This window comes from Myripristis murdjan, chromosome 12 (genome assembly GCF_902150065.1).
Source record: "Myripristis murdjan chromosome 12, fMyrMur1.1, whole genome shotgun sequence".
NCBI lineage: Eukaryota > Metazoa > Chordata > Actinopteri > Holocentriformes > Holocentridae > Myripristis > Myripristis murdjan.
The window spans coordinates 2,496,008-2,516,456 of NC_043991.1; the positions used below are offsets into that span (position 1 = coordinate 2,496,008).

The following is a 20,449-nucleotide window of genomic DNA, read 5'->3' on the forward strand; positions in this document are numbered from 1 at the left end:
TTTTGTTGTTTGTTGTTTGTTGTTTTGTTGTTTGTTGTTTTGGTGTTGAAGCAGGGGAAGTCGTCTTTCGGCGGCTCAGAGGACGGACTGAAGGTCATGAGATGCTTCACATGCCTGGATGTCACACACACTTAACATGTTTACACTCACACACACACACACACACACACACACACACACACACACACACACACACACACACACACACACTGTTTCAGCTCAGCTTGTCATTCTCTCTCTCTCTCTCCCTCTCCCTCTCTCTCTCTCTCTCTCTCTCTCTCTCTCTCATATTGTGTGGTATGCCAGTTATTCCATGGCTGCTTTTCAGGTTAAAGTAGTGACCGTAAATGGGCATCGCACATGCACCCTCTGACAGCCCCCCACCACACACACACACACACACACACACACACACCCCTCCCTAAATCCCCCAGCTAGCTGTGCTTTATGGGAATCGTCCCGCCGCTCGGCCGTGTCTTTGATCAGTCAGATTACGGAGACGACCTGTTGCAGTTTAATTAGAGCGCCGGCTTCCTAATTACTTCATGCTCACACTGACACACAGGATGACGCTGCTGGAGCAGACACAACACTTTACCCCCCCAAAATAAAAATAAAAATAAAAATAAAAACAGAGAGATGCTTTGGTTTGTGTTCAGCTTCACAAACATTTGAATTGTTCAGGTGAAACTGGCTGAAAAAATATTTAAATGATACATTTTAATCATCATAAATATAATTTTTCATCATTTTTATGTCTATATAAACATTTATCTATGTTTGTTAGCTTTTTTTTTTTTTTTTTTTTTTACCATTTTTGCGGGTTTATTTTTTTTGCCAGTTCCCTAATTTTGCCCGTGTCTGAGAGAAATCAAGTCACAATGTCACACTTGAACACTTGATTTTTTTCTGATTTTGTTTTGTCAAATTGTTGATAAATGAGCACTCATACATTTTCCTTGTTCTAACAGTTTACAGTGAATTACATTACAGTGAAATTAAACCTGTCCTCGTCTGGTTGAGGACCCCCTTGAGGCCCCTCGAGGCCCCCTGTGGGTCCCCGGGCCCCACTTTGAAAATCAAAACAAAACATACATTTGTTTTAGGGTTAGGCCTGACATTAAACCAGTACATTAACGGGTCGCTTGCAGTGGAGTGCAGCTTCGACATAACTGACCTGCTGCAGCCATTTCTTTATTTCTTTATTTATCTGGTAATAAAATTCTCCAGCCGCTATAAATCCTCCACATATTTTTCCCTCGTATTGGAATTAGTGTTTGAACTCCTGACAGCCCCGAGGCCAGCCGTGGAAATGGCCCCGTTTGGAGAAATTGCTTTCTAAGATGCTGGCAGAGTCGCTCTCTGACTCTCCTCTCTCAGCTTTTATGAACTGAAGGTTCTGGATCAAATCGTCAGAGCAGCTGGAAAAACGCATTAATAAATATCAAAATGCTCCTCAGCGTGGCCTTTGACCCTGGCTGTAACATGCGGCTCCCAAGTGGGAATGCGGAGAGCGTCTGAAGCGAGACCAGGGAACCTCTAAGGGGAAAAGGTCCAGGTAGTTTTCAGGCCTCCAGATGATTCCTGCTCTTAAAAAAAAACAAACAAAAAAAAAACATCCGACCGTCACGTTTTTTGATCAGTTTTCAGATTCCTGAAGGTTTGACTCCACTTTTTAAATCCTCTGATCACCACAGAGCAAATCCTGCAGCACTCAAACCCTAACCCCCCTTACCCTCCTCCCACATTATTTTAAGCACAGAGGTCCCTATATTGCAACACTTACGGTAAAAAGGGGTTTCACTCTTCCACTCATACGTTAGGTAAAACACAGAGAGGGGCCGCAGAGAGAAAGTGTGTGTGTGTGTGTGTGTGTGTGTGTGTGTGTGTGTGTGTGTGTGTTGCTGCATGGATGTGGCTGCTGGCTCTGTCTCCCTGCTGTCCTCAGTCCAGCTCCCCCTGCTGGCCCTGCTTACTCCTGCACCTTCCACAGCTTTAGCTTTGCTGCATTCATGCATTTATGCACCTTATTGTCTCCTTGCTTTATGAAGTCCTGGTGCCTAAATAATGTCCACACACACACACACACACACACACACACACACACCCACCCACCCACCAAGCGTCTTCAGTTTTAGGAAACCTATGTAACACCTGGCCAGGGGCTGCAGGTGAGAAAAGCCTCTGACACATTTACAGTCATGTGTTTATTAATGTGCACTGTCCAAAATGAAATACAAATCTGTTGAAAGTAAAACATCAGGTATAGACCGTTAAACATCTTAATGTGACTTGGAGATCAACAGGTGAAGGGAGGGGCACAAAAGGAGAGGGGCTCCAGTCACAGCTCTCCAGTGAGCAATGTGCTGTCATTCTCACATCTGTATTTACTGACTAGAAATACAAAAAAAAATCAATCAGTGGAGGAGGAGGTTTAAATGACACTTTTGCACAACATTAAGATTTGAATATACAAACATTATAATGACTTATTATATTTATGCACCTGTCCAATCAATCAATTAACAATTATCCACCAAGATGCCTGATACAATAAAAAAAAAAAAATCAACCATAAACCACAAATCAGCCAAACATGTTCTAAACACTTTCAGGTCAGAGTTTGTTTCTGAGAAACTGGCAGCTTAACCACAATAGAAGAACCAGATGACCACAAAGTAAACCCAGGGAGGAGCGGCTCAGTGAAGGTGGAGCTGAAGGTGTGCAGGAGTCTCAGTCTGTCAGAAGAGACTCTGTAGAAGGACACAGTCCCAGCAGAGCAGTCCAGATACACTGCTACTCTGCGAGATCCACGGGGACGGACAGAGATGCTGGTGTCCTTCCTGTTGTGTCTGACAGAGTAGCTGTTATCATTATCAGAGCACCACAGACTCCAGGACTGTTTATTGAGTCCAAGCCAAGAGTCATCACCACTTCTTCTGATTCCTCTGTAAGTCACTGCAATATGAACCCTTCCACTCCACTGGACCTCCCAGTAACATCGCCCAGTCAGACCTTCTCTACACAGAACCTGAGGCCACTGGTCAAATCTCTCTGGGTGAACAGGATACGGCTGCCACTCTCTCGCCCACGTCACCTTCCTGTTGTCCTCAGACAGACGGAGGTTTCTGTACGCTGTGTTTGGATCCAGTGTGAGATCACAGGCATCTGATGGGGAGAAGACACACAACACACCTCAGAAAGCATCATTCACTCACACTCTCTTGGCTCTTATAAGGTTATTATAGTTTTGCATTTTTCATTTAAAATAAAAACTAATGTCATTTTACACTTTGTGTTTTCAATTTGAGTTTGGTTTTCATTCATTTTTAAAGAGGATTTGCTTGTTTAGTTTATTGTTTTAATGCCCTTTTATGGTTCAGTTTGTAAGGCAGATTTCATATCCACCCAAAATACCAGAGAAAAACAAATACATATCAAAAATTAAACAAATGAGACCTTTTTTTCTACTTTTTCTCCTTCAGGTTTTTTTTATCTCTTATATCTCCCTCTCTTTTTCTCTACCACTCTGTCCTTGCCTGCCCCCTACCCTCATCATACACCCCCCCTTACACACACACACACACACACAGACACACACACACACACACCCACACAGACACACACACACACACCAAAAGTAAACTACAATTGATTTGCTTTCTTAATTTTTTTTTCTTCTTCATATTTTCTGTTTTGTTTTGTTTGAGTTCCTGTCTGGTTCTTTCTTTCTTTCCACATCTGTTCAGTCCTGTCTTCTCCTTTTCTAATATGTTTTCTAATGTTGTCACTCTGTGCACTCGACTTGTTCACCTTTCTTTCACTAATAAAGGAAAAAAATACCAGGCTTATGTATGAGATAAATCAACACAGAGGAAAACTTTTGTTTTTTTTTTTAAAGTTGTTTTTTTGTCATTGTAGCTTTGATTGGACTCAGCAGAGAGAGACAGGAAAGGCCGGGGAGAGAGAGGGGCCGCCCTGCAGCAAAGGGCCTGAGGTGGGATTCAAACCCACGACTCAGCCTGGACAAGCTGGAGCTCTGCACCGCATGATATACATCATTTTATTCAATATATATTTTCTGAATTCTCTCTCTCTCTCTCTCTCTCTCTCTCTCTCTCTCTCTCTCTCTCTCTCTGTGTGTGTGTGTGTGTGTGTGTGTCAGTACTCACATCCTCTCAGGCTGTCAGCTGGAATCCAGTCTTCTACATGTTCCAGCCTGTAGGGATGAACACAAAACCATCATCATCATCCTCTTCATCATCATCATCATCACCTGCAGGTCAACTCAAGCACATGATCCTAACACACCTGTGGCTGCTCTGATTGGCTGATCTCTCTCTGTCTGTCTGTCCAGTCCTGAGGCCACTGACCTCAGAGGACTGACTCCACCCCTCTACTGACCTGAGAGGACTGACTCCACCCCTCTACTGACCTCAGAGGACTGACTCCACCCCTCTGCTGACCTCAGAGGACTGACTCCACCCCTCTGCTGACCTCAGAGGACTGACTCCACCCCTCTAGGACTGACTCCACCCCTCTACTGACCTCAGAGGACTGACTCCACCCCTCTACTGACCTGAGAGTCTTCAGTCTGCAGTGTGGACTCTCCACCAGAGCAGACAGCAGCTCCACTCCTGAATCCTGCAGCAGGTTCTCACTCAGGTCCAGCTCTGTCAGATGGGGGTTGGACTTCAGAGCCGAGGCCAGAGAAGCACAGCTGCTCTCTGTCAAGCTGCAGCTCCTCAATCTGAAGAAAGACATATTCAAATATTCAAACATTTTTGAACATATTCATATTCAAAAAGGCAGGACAAACCAATGAAATAGTGATTATAACAATTATATTAATAATAATACTGATAAAACTCATTTATATTTATATTTCACCATTAAAGCAAAGTTCCAAAGTGCTTTACAAAACCATCAGAGTAAATGAAAAGATAAAGATAACACCTGAAATGAAAAGACATCAAAATATTTAAAAAAAAAAATAAAATTAACAGACAATGAAAGCAAGAAATGATAAAAGGTCCAAAATGATTCAAATTCAGTGCTAAATACGGTAGACGTGAAAACAGCCATAGGTCCGTCCATAAATAACAAATGAATGGCTCAGTGAAAAGTCCTCAGATGCCTTCAGTCTACCATCTTCTCAGAGTAAAACTGGAGAACAAGAGCTTCTGCATCACATGACACCAGCACCCAGTCTCTTGACCAATCAGGTTAAGTTATTAGCATTTCAACAGACTGACCAGGTGATGGCAGTAGAGGTGGGCCCATCAATATATTGATATAATATGGATACTGTGATATGAGATCAGATATCATGTGGGATTTGGGATATGGTAATATCTTGTGGCATCAGTGTTGTCCTCTCCTGCTTTTAAAGGCTGCATTACAGTAAAGGGATGCAGTTTTGTCAACTCATTAGACGCTCCTCGCTGCTCTGTTATTGGCCTCAGCCTGCTCGCTCATCATATCCATATCACTAATGACTGTTTAGCACTAATTTACACTTTGATGAAAGCACCAACCAGTCATCCTAACAGTATCCTCACAATATGGATATCACGGTATTCAGTCAAAAACATGGTGACAGTCCACTGTGTTCATATGGCTCAGTCTGAGGGACTAGAGACAGAAAATATCCTGAAATATACAAAATGTTCATTTGGCGTGGTCGTCTGTCAGTCTGCAGAGTTTAAACAAAGTTTTGCATGGGAAGTAGGTGAGCTGGGAAAAAGTGTGTGAAGATGATCAAAATAATAATCAATGAAAAACAAGAGGTCCTAAAGGTTTAGCTGAGGTTCAGAACAGCTACAACACAACAGTTACCATGAGGGAATGTGATCAGGATGGGAAAAGTTGGACATATCAACTCCATCCCATCATGCCTAATCTGTGAAAGATACCAGAATGCACTGATATGCCCACATGGGATTTTAGTCCCTGATGATTCATCAAAGAAAATATTGGAATCCTTTGTGAATCTATAGTTGGACCAAGACCTCGATGATGGTGTCCTCTATACGTTCTGTGGAATTACCACAATAAATATCAGATTCCCACAGACGGAGGCCTTTTGGACCCCTGCATGTTGAAATAATGTACAATATCATCACTGAAATTCAGTTTTTCGTTTCAACACACAAGAACTCCTGTTAAACTAACAGAATATTACATGTTCACACATCATTAAAAAGTGCAGTCTGACCTGAGAGTCTCCAGTCTGCAGTTTGGACTCTCCAGTCCAGCAGACAGCAGCTTCACTCCTGAATCCTGCAGCTTGTTCTTACTCAGGTCCAGCTCTGTCAGATGGGGGTTGGACTTCAGAGCCGAGGCCAGAGAAGCACAGCTGCTCTCTGACAACTCACAGCGCCTCAATCTGAATGAAGAATAAAATATGTAGCTATAATTTCCAGTGTTTTGGATATTTATCAGTCAGAAATTTTTCAAAATATTGAAAAAGGCAGGACAAACAAATGAAATAGTTATTATAACAATTATATTAATAATAAGCCTATAAAACTCCTGTTGAACTAACTGAATATTACATGTTCACACATCATTAAAAAGTGCAGTCTGACCTGAGAGTCTCCAGTCTGCAGTTTGGACTCTCCAGTCCAGCAGACAGCAGCTCCACTCCTGAATCCTGCAGCAGGTTCTCACTCAGGTCCAGCTCTGTCAGATGGGGGTTGGACTTCAGAGCCGAGGCCACGGTTTCCCAGTGAGTCTCTGAGAGTCCACAGCCAGAAAGTCTGTAATTACAGATTGAGGGCTCTAGTTTCCCGGCGCAGCGCGGGGTGGTGCAGTGAGGCGAACCCCGCGCAGAGCTAGTTTCGACCGGCGAAACGGCAGAGGCGGACAGTTTCCAAGTTTCGCAAGCGGAGGTTCGCCGAGATGGGAGTGGTGGCGCAGCGGGGGGAGGTGCCGACAGATTCGGCTTGGCGCAGTGACAGTTTCGTGCCAAAAGGCTTCGCCGAGGTGCGCCAAAAGCTCGCCATCTGAAACCACGTCTACTTTCAGCGCAAGGTGGCGCGGGGCCGGCGTAGTGGAAGTTTGGCTGGCTGGCGCACATCACCAAAACCTCACAATCAGCACAAACGGTGCCAATCTCCTTTCATCTGACATCAGCTGTGACGGGACAGTTGATATGGAGTTGATATGGAGATATATGTATGTGCTGTATGTGTATGTGCTTTTTTCGGTATTTATTGCATTGTTCATGTGTCTGACATCCCGGAAGCCTGCCTGTGAGGTTTTGGTGACGTGTCCGCACTGCTCGCCGGTCTCCGCTCCGCGCCTGTGTCCTGGGCTCTGCTCCGCCTGCGGCAGTAGACCTCCCTGTCAGCTGTGTAAACTTTCATTACTTTCATCACGCAGCGCATTTTAAAGGCAAGGACAGGGGCTCATTTGATTGGTTACATGTGAATCGGCTGTGTCAAACCCACTCCATGCCTTCTCTCCTCCCCTCCGCCGGTAGGAGGGACGGCGGAGTACTTGCGCCACCGAGAACAGCGTGCCAAACTTGGAAAATCCGCCTGGCCACACCCAGTTGGCGAAGCGCATCTGCGCTACGCCCCCGCCACACCTGGTCTGCGAAACTAGAGCCCTTAATGTCAAGTCTGTGATTTTCTTGTGTTTATATAGTGTTATATTATAGTAATATTAAATTGTATTACAGGATACAAATTTTTTGAAACGCGCTTCATGTGTAATATCAGAAGAAACCAAGCAGTAGAAACCTGATGCTCAAGTTCAATTACACAGCAAAAACTCTGATTTTGAAGTATTTTGTAGGGGTGAGCTGCTGTGGGCATCACCATCATTTTGCCTCTTTTTACCCTGGACTGCCTGAAGTATATTTTTTCTCTCAATCCTTTATCTGAATATTTAGAGAACTACATATCTTTAATGTATTTCTGATGGTGTCAGGTATGGAAGCAGCTCTACACTGTTTGTATAATGTTGATTTGACATCAGGACTAACCGAGCCTTCCTGCAGTTCCTCACAGCTGGGATCAGTCTCCGTCGTCCCTCCACTGATGTGTTGTACGCCTGCAGGTCCAACTCATCCAGAACCTCCTCTGACATCTGCAGCATGTAGGCCAGAGCTGAGCAGTGGATCGCAGAGAGTTCCTTCTCTGATCTGTTCTCTGACTTCAGGAACTCTTGGATATCCTGATGTACTGAGAGGTCATTCATCTCCATCAAACAGTGGAAGATGTTGATGCTTCTGTCAGGAGAGGCACTGTAGGTGTTCATCTCCTTCAGGTAGTTGATGATTCTCTGGATGTCTTCTGGTCTGCTCTCTGTCTGACCCAGCAGGCCTCCTAAGAGCTTCAGGTTGGACTCCAGTGAGAGGCCATGAAGGAAACGGACAAAGAGGTCCAGGTGACCATTTTTGCTCTGCAGGGCTACAGACATGGCTTTCTTCAGGAAGATATCCAGCGATGGCCTGTTGTTATTCCATTTACTCCTCATGACTCTGGCCAGTACCTCTGTGTTCCTGTTGGTGTAGCAGTGGAAGATGTAGACTGCAGCGAGAAACTCCTGAATGCTCAGATGAACAAAGCAGTAGACTTTTCTCTGGAAGAGCACACACTCGGTTTTGAAGATCTCTGTGCACACTCCTGAGTACACTGAGGCCTCTCTGACATCAAGACCACACTCCTCCAGGTCTTCTTGGTAGAACATCAGGTTGCCTTTCTCCAGATGTTCAAATGCCAGCCTGCCCAGCTTCAGAAGAACTTCCCTGTCAGTCTCCATCAGCTCCTGCTGGCTCCTGTCATGTCTCTCATTGTACTTGTGCCTCTTCCTCTGTGTCTGAACCAGCAGGAAGTGTGAGTACATCTCAGTCAGGCTCTTGGGCAGCTCTCCTCTCTGGTCTGTGGTCAACATGTGCTCCAGAACTGTAGCAGTGATCCAGCAGAAGACTGGGATGTGGCACATGATGTGGAGGCTCCTGGACACCTTGATATGTGAGATGATTCTGCTGGACAGCTTCTCATCACTGGATCTCCTCCTGAAGTACTCCTCCTTCTGGAGGTCAGTGAACCCTCGCACTTCTGTTCCCCTGTCCACACATGTTGGAGGGATCTGATTGGCCGCCGCAGGTCTGGACGTTATCCAGAGGAGAGCCGAGGGAAGCAGATTCCCCTTGATGAGGTTTGTCAACAGCACATCTACTGATGATGTCTGTGTGACATCAGACACGACCTCATTGTTCTGGAAATCCAATAAAAACCTGCTTTCATCCAGGCCGTCAAAGATGAACACGACTTTACAGACGGCGAGCTTCTCTGCTGTGACCGTCTGTAATGTTGGATGGAAAACACGGGGCAGCTGGAGAAGACTGTAGCGCTCATCTTTGATCAAGTTCAGCTCCCGGAACGAAAGCAGAACCACAAGACTGACATGTTGGTTTTCCAAGCCCTCTGCCCAGTCCAGAGTGAACTTCTGCACTGAGAAGGTTTTTCCAATCCCAGCAACGCCCTGCGTCACAACTACTCTGATGTGTGTGTCTTGGCCAGGTAAGGGTTTAAAGATGTCCTGGCACTTGATTGGAGTGTCATGGAGGGTCTCCATCTTGGATGTTGTCTCCAGCTGCCACACCTCATGTTGGGTATTAACCTCTTCACTCCGCCCCTCTGTGATGTAGAGCTCAGTGTAGATCCTGTTGAGGGGGGTTCCACTTCCTGCTGCAGCAGTTCCTTCTGTCACAAATTCACATCTCCTCCTCAGACTGATCTTATGCTCGTCTAAAACCTCCTGCAGACCGACGTCCACTGGGCTGGTTTGACTGGGTGTCTGCAGTCCAGGTCTTGTTCTGGATCTTTTTCCACACTGGGGACAGGCAGAGTCTCTTGATGGATCAGACTGGTCCCAGTCTGAGGTGATGCACCGTCGGCAGAACCAGTGTCCACAGCTGGTGGAGACTGGATGCCTCAGGACCTCCTGACACAAAGCACAGCAGGACAGCTGCTCCTTCACATCACCTCGACTCCTCTTCCTGTCCCTGTGGAGATGAAAGCAGTTTATGTTTAGACAACATTACGTTTTAACTGAAATCTTACATTTTTTTTTAAAATGCCGTAAGTGGTCTCTTACATCACTTTCTGTGACTACACTTACATGGATTGCAATATTCTAATATTAATGCAATTAAGATAGTATTTACAAGACTAAGGGCCCTATCTTGTGCCACCCGCTACCCGCTACCCGCAAATTGCGGATTTAGGAACTTCCGCTATCCCTAAACGGTATCTTGCGCCACCTGCTACCCGCTATCCGTTATGCCGACTCCGTCATTTGCGCCTGGAGGTCCGTGGGCGTGTTTCATGCGCTATCCCTAAAGTTTGGGCTGTTAGAGAGCGCGCCCAGGCGGCTTCAATGCACGCCCCGACGGAGCCTCGCCACGCACACAGTCGGACTGATACCAGGACGCCGCCGGAATGGACTGAGTATATTACTCATATAGACTGTTTAGAGGAAAGACTGTTTTAATTGGACACTTACCCCAGCACGTTTTATTGTTTTATCATAAGCCAGCAGCTGTGCTGTATTTTTATTTTTAATATTTTATTTGCCCAATCTACCTTGTCAATAAATTAGTTTACACATAGTACCACCTCTGCCTCTTGTGTGTGTGTGGTGTGACCCGGGGATTTTACTCAATCAGTACAACCTTGTGACACGTCCACTTGGACACATGTGGCTCCACCTCCCGAATTAACTCGCCTATAATATAATATATAATATATATATAAAGCCAACTTGCTTTAGCCTCAGTAGAACCCCTGAGAAAATCGACCTCCCTCTCTCCATCGCGGGTTTAGGATTTAGGATTTAGGATAGCGCAGCCTGCCCTTAAAGGCAATGGCACCTGGCACACTGATTGGTTTAACTGGCGTAACGCCCAAAACACGCCTACGCATAATATAGTGGGTAGCGCAGGTGTTTTGCGGATAGCGGGAGGTGCACAAGATAGCAACTTTTACGGGGGAACGCCTCTTCCTAAATCCTAAACCTGCAAATAGCGGGTTTAGGGAGTCTGGCGCAAGATAGGGCCCTAAATGTCCATGTAAGCAGCATGACATCCACTTTGAGTTTTTGCAGCAGATTATGACAAATACAATCCAAGACCTTGACAGCTCATGTTTTTTTTTTAATTTTTTAATTTTATTTTTTATTGTTAATCCATAAAAGAAAAGTTGAACAACAACAAAAGCAAAAAATCAAGAATCAAATGTGGCTCATTTAATCCACAAGAGTCTCAGCTTTCCAGTCAAAGCAACTGATGCAGCTCCAAGACTGTTTAGGCCCCAGTCTGCACACACACACCATTTTACAACAGGCCACAAGAACACATGTGGACTGCAGGCTTTGTGGCCCAAACTGCATGGGATTAGCAGAAGGTGGGCGTGTCTGCAAAGGGGAGAGCCGTGGCTGCCCAGAGAACCCATTTTCATTCACACATCTGGAAGTCAGAGGTTAAAAAAGCTAACATTTAGCCAAATGCATGGTGAAAATAATACAGCAATGTGTTGAACCTTGTGTTTTTTACCTTGAACCTTGATGTTGAAATGAAAATGTACTTTTGAATAATTAAGTATTTTTAAAAGAGATTACTTTAACTCAAGTAAAACATTTGACGGAGCAGCTTCCACTGGCAGTGCAGTGATATTTAACCAGGAGGATCTACACTTTAACTCAAGTCATGGGCTTGTGGACTTTGGCCACCACTGCTCACGGTGAAGCACTTCCATGCTGACGTGTGTGTGTGTGTGTGTGTGTGTGTGTGTGTGTGTGTGTGTGTTTGTGTGTGTGTGTGTGTGTGTATGTGACGTGAGCCATGGTGCATCACATGCACATCAGTCTGAGCAGCACAGGATCAGATTTATCTGTCAGTCAATGTGAATCTCAACTTCAGACACAGGTGTGTGAAGAACTTGTGAGTGCAGGTGCACGTGGAAATGTTCTCAGGTGTTTTGGTGCAAAACATCAAACAGCATCATAGTTTGTGGAAAACAGCACAGACCCAGATGTGTTTTGGTTGAACAGCTGGATTGCAGAGCAGGGAGCAGTCATTTCTCTCTTTGCAGTCTCTTTTCTTGATCTCCTCACTACTTGCTCTGCTATATAATCTCATGTCATCATATTCCATCAGGCTCACAGTCTGACAGCTGTCTTACTTTGTGTCTGAAGGTCCAGGTTCAGCACTGAAGTTTTCAGGTGGATCTTTAGACCGGTCACTCTTCATGGACAGACAGCTGGACACTGCAGACTCTGCTCTGTGGCAGGAACCTCTGGAAACACAAATGTTTGAAACATGTTATTAGTTCTTGTAAATCAGGGCTCCAGACTAACTTTTCCACTGGCAGCACTGGTGCTCCCAGCTTTCCCAGTCGCTCCCAGCAGCTCATGATTTGGTCGCAGCCTTTTTTTGTGAGGGGGGGGTTCAGCTAAAAGAGCGGATGTGGCTCATGACCTGAAGCATCAGTTTTGGGTCTACTTTCTCCATGCACCAAAAACAGATTTCACAAGAAAACAGTGAACACACACTGCACTCTAACAGCTGTCTTACTTTGTGTCTGAAGGTCCAGGTTCAGCACTGAAGCCTGGAGGTTCTCTTCTAGACCAGTCACTCTTCATGGACAGACAGCTGGACACTGCAGACTCTGCTCTGCCCTCCTCTTCCTCCACACAGTCACTCATCTTCTGATTTAAGTCAGTCTAAGAGGTGCAAACACACACACACACACACACACACACACACACACACACACACACACACACACTCACACACGCACAAACACACCACAGGGATGATATATAAGTTAATGGACAACAGGCATTAACTGTATTAAATGGAGTCAGAGCAGCTGCACATAAATAATGTGTGTTTCAACATATTTTTGTGGAAATGTCGGTTATTTTGTTGCTATTTTATATTTAGTGTATATTTATAAAAAGGTTTTTGTTGTTTTTTCTTCTTCATTTCAAATACTGTTGTTTTGCAAATGTACGTATTTTTTATTTAATTATTATTATTTTTTGGGGCATTCTTTACATGGATCTCATGTAATTTTTTGTCATTAACATCTTGCTAATTATTAGCTGTATCTTTTTTGTTGATTTGATCATTATTTTTTTTCCCCATGTCTCAGAAAATGATATAGTGAATTTACGCAGGTGATAGAGGGTTAATAACACACACACACACACACACACACACTGAGGCCTGAACATTACAGTGAAATTCTACATTTTAATTTGAATTTGTCATGGCGACCAGTTTCATGCATGCAGCGTTTGGTCTTTGTAAAGGAGCCGGGAGCTGCTGATGATCTGCACAAATAAATGCAGATTCACAAATAATTTGTGAAGCACATATTCACTTTATTAAGGCACAAATGACAGAGTGTGAATGCAGCAAAGCTCATGGACATGTTTCCTGTTTCTGTTCCAATCCAGAGGCTGCGTTCCAGACGCTGCGCTCACCAGCAAATCCTGGTGTCGTCATGAAACCTGCAAATCTTTCTTTCAGTAGTTTTGGTGGCGCACCGTGTTCCCTTCATGTCTTTTTCTTGTTGTTGTTTTCAGAGAACAGAGCCTCAGCAGAAAAACACAAACTCCTTTCCATCAAATCTCCAAAGCAGATGATGCTTTCCTGTTATGGCGCCACAGGTTTGGCCCTTATTGTCTTTTCTGTTTTGAGGGACCAGAGGCCTGTTCTCACCCTGACCAACAGGAAACACTTTGCTTCCTGTTCAGGCTGGAAAAAAGAAAAAGCCACTGGCCTGTTCAGGGCCCTGGAAACACAGGGGGCTGCTCAGTTTGAAAACTATTCATTGATTTGCATTTTTTTAAGTAATTAATTAATTAATTTGTCCATTTTCCAGTGGCGGGTTTCATACATACAGATCAGTTTGTATTTCCTGTGGAATAAACGGAATCAAACGGCTTTAAAAACGTGCTGTCTGACGTATAGAACTGGCTAAAATTTGTTTTTACCGCCTGAGATTTTTTTTCATCATCACAAACAAAATGATCATTGCTTTACTTTTTATTTCTAACAGATGAACTCAACAGTGAAAATGCAGCTTGAAAAATGCGAAAAAGTAGCGACTCACAGCAGAAGCAGAAGTTGGTCTCATGATGACGAGTTTCTGTATTTCTTTCTTTCTTTGTTTCTTTGTTTCTTTCCTTGTTTCTTCTTGGACTTGAAGTCAAAGATGAAACAGAAATCCTCTCCTGACGTCCGAACGTGTGCAGCTCTTCTAGATCATGACACCATGATCACCAAAGTTTCACTTTCACTTGTGCTGCGTTCACGTCCTCATCGGACTCATGGAAGAATGGGCGTGTACCGCCATCTAGTGGATTTACAGTGACACTACAAATACAAGTGAGCTCTGATTCCCTCTGTGAGCAAAACACAATCAATGATTAATAATGCAGCATGATGTTATGAGTTGATAATTTTAATTAGGGTCCTCGCCTCTCTGGGAGAGGACCCTGTTGTATCTGTACTGTTTCTTTCTTCTTCTTATCATTATTATTATTACGTCAAAATAAACCTTAATTTGACCCCCTAAACATGCTCCAAAGCTCACCAAATTCGGCACGCAGGCCAGGTCTGGCGAAAAATTTGATAAAACGGACAAACGGACCCCCAAAGTGCAAAAATGGGCTCGCCAGCGCCAACTAGGCATGCAAACCTGACCCAGGGGCCCACAGGAATGTGATAGAAACACCAAACAAGCACCGAAATGTAGATCTCATCAAGCCCGACATCTTTCGTTCCCCCCACCCCATCTAAAACCAACAGGAAGTCCGCAATTTGCGTTTTAAAGTCACGTTTTCGCCCAAATTTCCGCTTTATGTTGAATCTATAGGCTCCAGGGCCGTAAATGCCAGCGGCTTGAAAAACGAATATATCACAGAGAATACAGTGCTAAACCAAAGTTCTGAAGGATTTCGTCATTACTCGTTTCGTTTGGATTTCCCAGGCCACCAAAGTCGGAGTGGCCAAAACCAAAACCTCATTTTTTCCTATGGACTCTGGTGTGGAGAGGCAGAAACTTGGCAGGCACCTGGCACTAATTAGGCCCCAGCCGTCTAAACTAAAAGTCTAACTGCTTCCAAACCTGTGCAGATGGAAAGAGGACGAAAATTCCTACAAAAGTATGTAATTTTTGTTTTAATGTGACCAAGTTTCTGGCCACTGTGAAGACTTGTTTAACACTTTTGGACTTTGGTGAGCTCTGCTCTGCTCTGCTCTCTGTCTGGACATGTGACAAAAATAGCTCCAAAATAGCACAAGATGGAAAAAACTTGTAAATACGAGATTTGTAGATCAAGGTCATGTGACACATTTAAACTTAAAATTAAGTCTGTCACTCAAACAGTGACCGAGCTGTGACACCTCAAACAGGGGTGGGTTTTCTCCATTTCTCCATTGGTTTGAATGAGGATTTCTCGGTCTGACTGCATTTTGCTGTGATCATGACACAGCTGCCAGTACCCACGTCAAGCACACACTAGGACATCCTCGGCCTTTCAAAATAAAAGCCCCCCGACTCTTTCAAAATAAAAGCACCGAAAAATACCCTTAAAACTGGATCAGACAGACGAATTGTCTGCGCCTCGACACGCGCGCCCTCTCCGGCATGCAAGGGGGGGCGAGGGACCGTCCAACGCTGCTTGCAGCTTTAAGTTGTTTGTGTCTGGTTTTTTTTATTGTGCACTTTTGGATTGTTTATTTATTACATTTTTATATATATATTTCATTGTATTTCTCTCCAATAATTAAAATTTGGGAGGAGTAGTAAAATTATATTCTGACAAAATAGGGATGCATGACTTGGATTTTTTTTTTATGATATCTGATATGCTGGCATTTTCCATCTCTTCAGGCCGTTTGCAGACGCGGATACTGATTTATGCACATATTTTTTTCCCACATAATTGCAGAGAAAATCAAGTCTCTCCTGTGGTGGAATCAACACTTTATTATTGTGCCTGCTCTTATTGTGAAGGCTCAGTGGTGCTTTTCAAAATATGCACATTCACTGGGCAGAATAAGAAAACCATTTCAACTTTGGTTATGTAAAAAGTGCCATATTTATTTTCATAAAGCGCTCCCTGAGACGGTCCTGACAGCAGACACAGCCAGGCCGGTATATTTACATTTCATGCTGATATGATATTTTATTTTAAAGCCGATATGTGCCGATGTTCTGATATTAACCTGATTTGATGAGCGGAGGCTGCGGGCGGCTCCTCCTCAGCCAGACAGATCTCTGTGGTTTCATGTGACTGGTTTGACTGAGTTTGTTGTGACTGAATCAGATCTGTGTTTATGTCCTTAAAGACCGAAAGAAGAGAAGAAAAACAAGGAAATAAAGTCAAATCCAGCTTTTTTTCCTTTCTTGCAGGCTGTTCCAGGCCTCGTCCAGCTGCTCTTTAAAGACCCATTTGTGTAGACGGTTCCTTAAAGAACCTCCTGTAAATATCTCTTTAAAAAGGTGTGTTTCCATCATTAAGGTGTTCACTTAACGTATGCTTTTATTTTGACGATCCCTGGTGGAAGCGGTGGGATCCTCGCGTCTGTGAGTTTATTTATTTTTGTGTGTGTCAGTTTGGAGCCGACGGCACAAGGCAGACGGTGTGGTCATGCACGGTAACTGCACTACCGAAAGGTTTATTTTACATGTTTTAAGCGCCTGGCTGGAGATGGGAACAAGGTGTGTGTTAATATGTTTTATATGCATTTATATGTTATTTGTTTTGTTTATGGTAGGAAAGGGGTTCATTTCTTCATTATGCTAGCAGTCTTGCTAGTGTTAGTTATGTGGAGTGTATATAATTTTTTGGACTCATGGTGGTGCCATTGAGCTGAAAATAACTTTTAAGTTCTTTCTGTTTGTTTATGTCAAATGCTATAGGTTGAATGACGCTAAATTTTAATTAATGCTCAAGTAGACATGTATAAGGCACACAGGTTAATTTGATTGATTTTGTAAGAGCTCATTTTATTTAATTTATCTTTTCTTTAGCTCTGACGAGTTTGATGGGAGAAGAGATCTATTTATGTTCAAACAAGGGAAAACGGCTGAATATAAATAAAGGCTTCCAGAAAACATCAGTAAGCTTCACCATTGGTCTGGCTGGGTTCGCTATACCTCCAAAGGTGCCTCAAAAACCATCAAAAAAAGGTTCCATTTCTAAGAAAGTTCTTTGTGGGGCCAACCAGTTCAGTAAAGAGCCTTTTTTTAATGTTTCTGTTAAACGGTTCCTTGAGCATTTTAAATCAAATCAAAAACAGCTGAGAGAAAATTAATCAGCAACCATTTCGATAAAAGGATTTGATGATGTTTTTGTGGACATTTGATATCAAAATATTAGATTCCAGGCATTTAAAGTGATACATTAACTGTACGGGTTATTAGTCTAAATAAGTAAATCTTATTAAAAATGATTAGTGGTCCTTAGTAAGAAAGTGACTTGATGATGGCCCAAAATGAAATTACTGTAAAAAAAAAAAAAAAAAAAAAAAAAAAAAAATCTCATTCCATCAAGACTGTGGATCAATCTAAGTGGGTGATGGGAGAAGGTTTGCAGTGCATGCTGGGTGTTGTAGTATTTTCAGTTAAGGCCAGCTGCAGCCCCTTTAAATCAACATTAAACAGTTGCAGTTTTCCCATAATGCAAGCTCCTCCCACGGTGAGGTTGTTCTCTAATGCAGCTATATTATTGATATTCTGAGGAAAAAACTCATAACTTTCAACTTTATAATATTTTTCCCTCTAAAATGGCCTGAATACACCGTTGCTGGATGTTGGGGAAAATTATTATTTTTCAACCGAGCAAAACTGAAAGTAAAGCAGCACTTCAGATCCTACTCTAACTTTTTATTTCATTTTGTTTTTGGCACACTGACTCCTGATCTGTCTGCAGCTGCAAAGGCAAAGGGACTGCAGCTGCACTGATGCAGGATGTCCAGCAGAGGGCGCTGCCGGTCAGAGCTGAGAGAAACAGGTGACAAAGTGAGTCGAGTTGCTGCGGCTCCTCCAAGCCTCTGACAACAACAGCAGCTCAGCGTGAAGTCCTAAATCCCCGTCAGCGCTCTTTTTTTTTTAGAATGGCTAAAGTTTCCTGCAGCCACAAGCACAGTCAGAGTGCTTTTATTAAAATGAGATGTAACGGCACCTCTGTCTGCCTCCAGGTGTAGCTTCAGACTTAGGCTATGTGGTTGATTGTTGTTTAAGTTGTAGAATGCATATTCATATGAACTTTGGACTGTGGCCGGGTTACTATAATGCGGGTTTTGTTCAGGAGTTTTTTCATTTGTTAATAATTTTTACTTGATTTAGGAGTGTAGAACTTTTGATTTTGTTGCTATTCTGTAGGAAAAAATATTTAATTACTAGCCAGCAGCTTCACCACATTGTCTGAATGTATCCGCCCGTCACCTTAAAAACGCGTTGTGCTTTCTCCTTACATTTATAGTACGGCGATTGTTACAAAGAGACCAAAACAGTACATTAAAATAATAATAATAATAATAAGGTAATCTGAATACTGAAAAATATAATAATACAATAAAATATACATGTAGCAGCAACATAAGAGCAGAAAATGAGAGAGGATATAGTTGTGAACAGAGTTACACAGTTTGTTGCTGAATGAACCAGCTGCTTTTAAAGAGATGACGTGACCAGGCGTCGAGGTTTCACACAGAAATGAAGACAACAGACAAATATGAAAATGTCCAGAAAGCCCTGAGCGGGCACATGAGGTTTTTAATAATTCAGGAAGTTTAGGAATCAGATGAGAGAAAGATCAGCACAAAGTTACAAGCCTGCTGTGAGAAATCCTGTTAAACTCTTCATACTTGCAGCCCTGCTACAAAGTCATACATACAATATGACATATTCATATGATTACACATTTGACATTTGGCAGACGCTGCGGTCAGGACATCCCAGCATGCAGTGTGTTTGGTGTTGAGCAGCTTGTGACAATAATTATATGTGCAATAACATCTAATAATATAATGATGTAATGATTTTAAAATGTAAAATCTCTCTATGTCCAGGATCTCGTGGAGGAATGGAGCTGCGTCCCTCCAGGAGAGCGCCTGTGACGCATTGCATGCTGGGATTTTACAAAAACTTGTAACCAGCAACAGATGAAGAGGAAAACAAAATGAACTTTATTTTTTACAAAAGAAACTGCCATAAGTTCACCAAACCTGTGAGAGTCTGGAGGCCTGGCCCAGCAGAGCACAGGGACGGGAAAGTCTGGGCCCGTGGATCCTGAGGGGGCTTCTCACACACAGACACACACACACACACACACACACACACACACACAGAGAGAGAGTCTCAAAATTTCTAAAAAAAAAACCCAAAAAAACCCATTAAACAACCACAAAACTGTCCATAAAACCGTATTCATAAACATCACACAAAAAGTAAGGAAATTTGTGTTTGGTAGATGATTTCTTTTTTGTAACAATGATTCTTGGCAATAAATCTCATACTGTTGGAAAGTCTGTTTATTTCCCTTTTACATGGGGCCACATCTGTAAGGAACATTTGTGGGATGAACAGCAGAGCTGAGGATGTGGGTTGCGGCCATGAAAATGCCAAGTCTTCTCTACCAATGCCAAACAGCTGATTCTGCCGTTGACTCTTGTTTGGTGTTTGATGGACTGGATGATTGAAGTTTGAACAATCAAGACATATTGGCAATTTAACAATTGATCCATGTAACAAGCAGGAGCCTCAGTAGTGTGTGGAAGAACCAGACACAGCCACAACAGCCTGGCTCCTCCTCCTCATGCTGCTCACCGGCCTGCTCACACACTGCTGTGGGACAGCATCCCACTCTTCAACCAGCATCAGTGGCCAGGCAGCCAGTGTGGTTGTATCGGTCACTCTGGCACCAACAGCAGCCCAAGCTGAACATCAAATCAAATCAAATCAAATTTATTTATAAAGCACATTTAAAAACAACCCAAGTTGACCAAAGTGCTGTACTGTTAAAAATGAATAAAATAAGTACAATGTTAAAAATGCATGAAATAAATACAAGAAGTAAAGTAGTAATCAAAACAAAAACACAGTCAACAAAGATCAAGGCACACAAACAGCACTATCAGTGCTAAATAGTATAACTAAAAGTTATACTAAAAAGGTATGTTTTTAGCCTGGATTTAAAAGAGTCAATGGAGGGGGCAGATCTGACAGAGGGGGGAATACTGTTCCAGAGTCTGGGGGCAGCGGCCATAAAGGCACGGTCACCCCTGAGTTTAAAATTAGTCCGTGGGACAGTTAAAAGCCCCAGGTCAGCTGACCTGAGGGGCCTGGAGGGGGAGTAGGGGATTAAAAGTTCTGTCAAGTAGGAGGGGGCCGCTCCATTCAGGGCTTTGTAA

At 43.3% G+C, this 20,449-nt stretch overlaps 1 protein-coding gene and 1 long non-coding RNA gene across 2 annotated transcripts in view; one reads left to right on the top strand and one right to left on the bottom strand.

Annotated features, from left to right (window-relative positions):
• Nucleotides 1–2,571: 2,571 nt before the first annotated feature.
• The window catches only part of LOC115369195 (NACHT, LRR and PYD domains-containing protein 12-like), a gene marked incomplete at its 5' end in the record, with an annotated part of 38,881 nt that continues 21,003 nt past the window's right edge, over nt 2,572–20,449 (bottom strand). Inside the window, 5 exons of the mRNA XM_030065763.1 lie at nt 2,572–3,168; nt 4,173–4,197; nt 4,666–4,750; nt 6,218–6,388; nt 6,591–6,761. Of these exons, the coding sequence (XP_029921623.1) occupies nt 2,612–3,168; nt 4,173–4,197; nt 4,666–4,750; nt 6,218–6,388; nt 6,591–6,761 (1,009 nt within the window). The remainder of the gene's footprint in view (nt 3,169–4,172; nt 4,198–4,665; nt 4,751–6,217; nt 6,389–6,590; nt 6,762–20,449) is intronic.
• Nucleotides 16,524–19,437, top strand: LOC115369209 (uncharacterized). Its single transcript, XR_003929141.1, has 3 exons — nt 16,524–16,754; nt 17,968–18,048; nt 19,109–19,437. It is a non-coding gene; the product is annotated as an uncharacterized LOC115369209 (long non-coding RNA).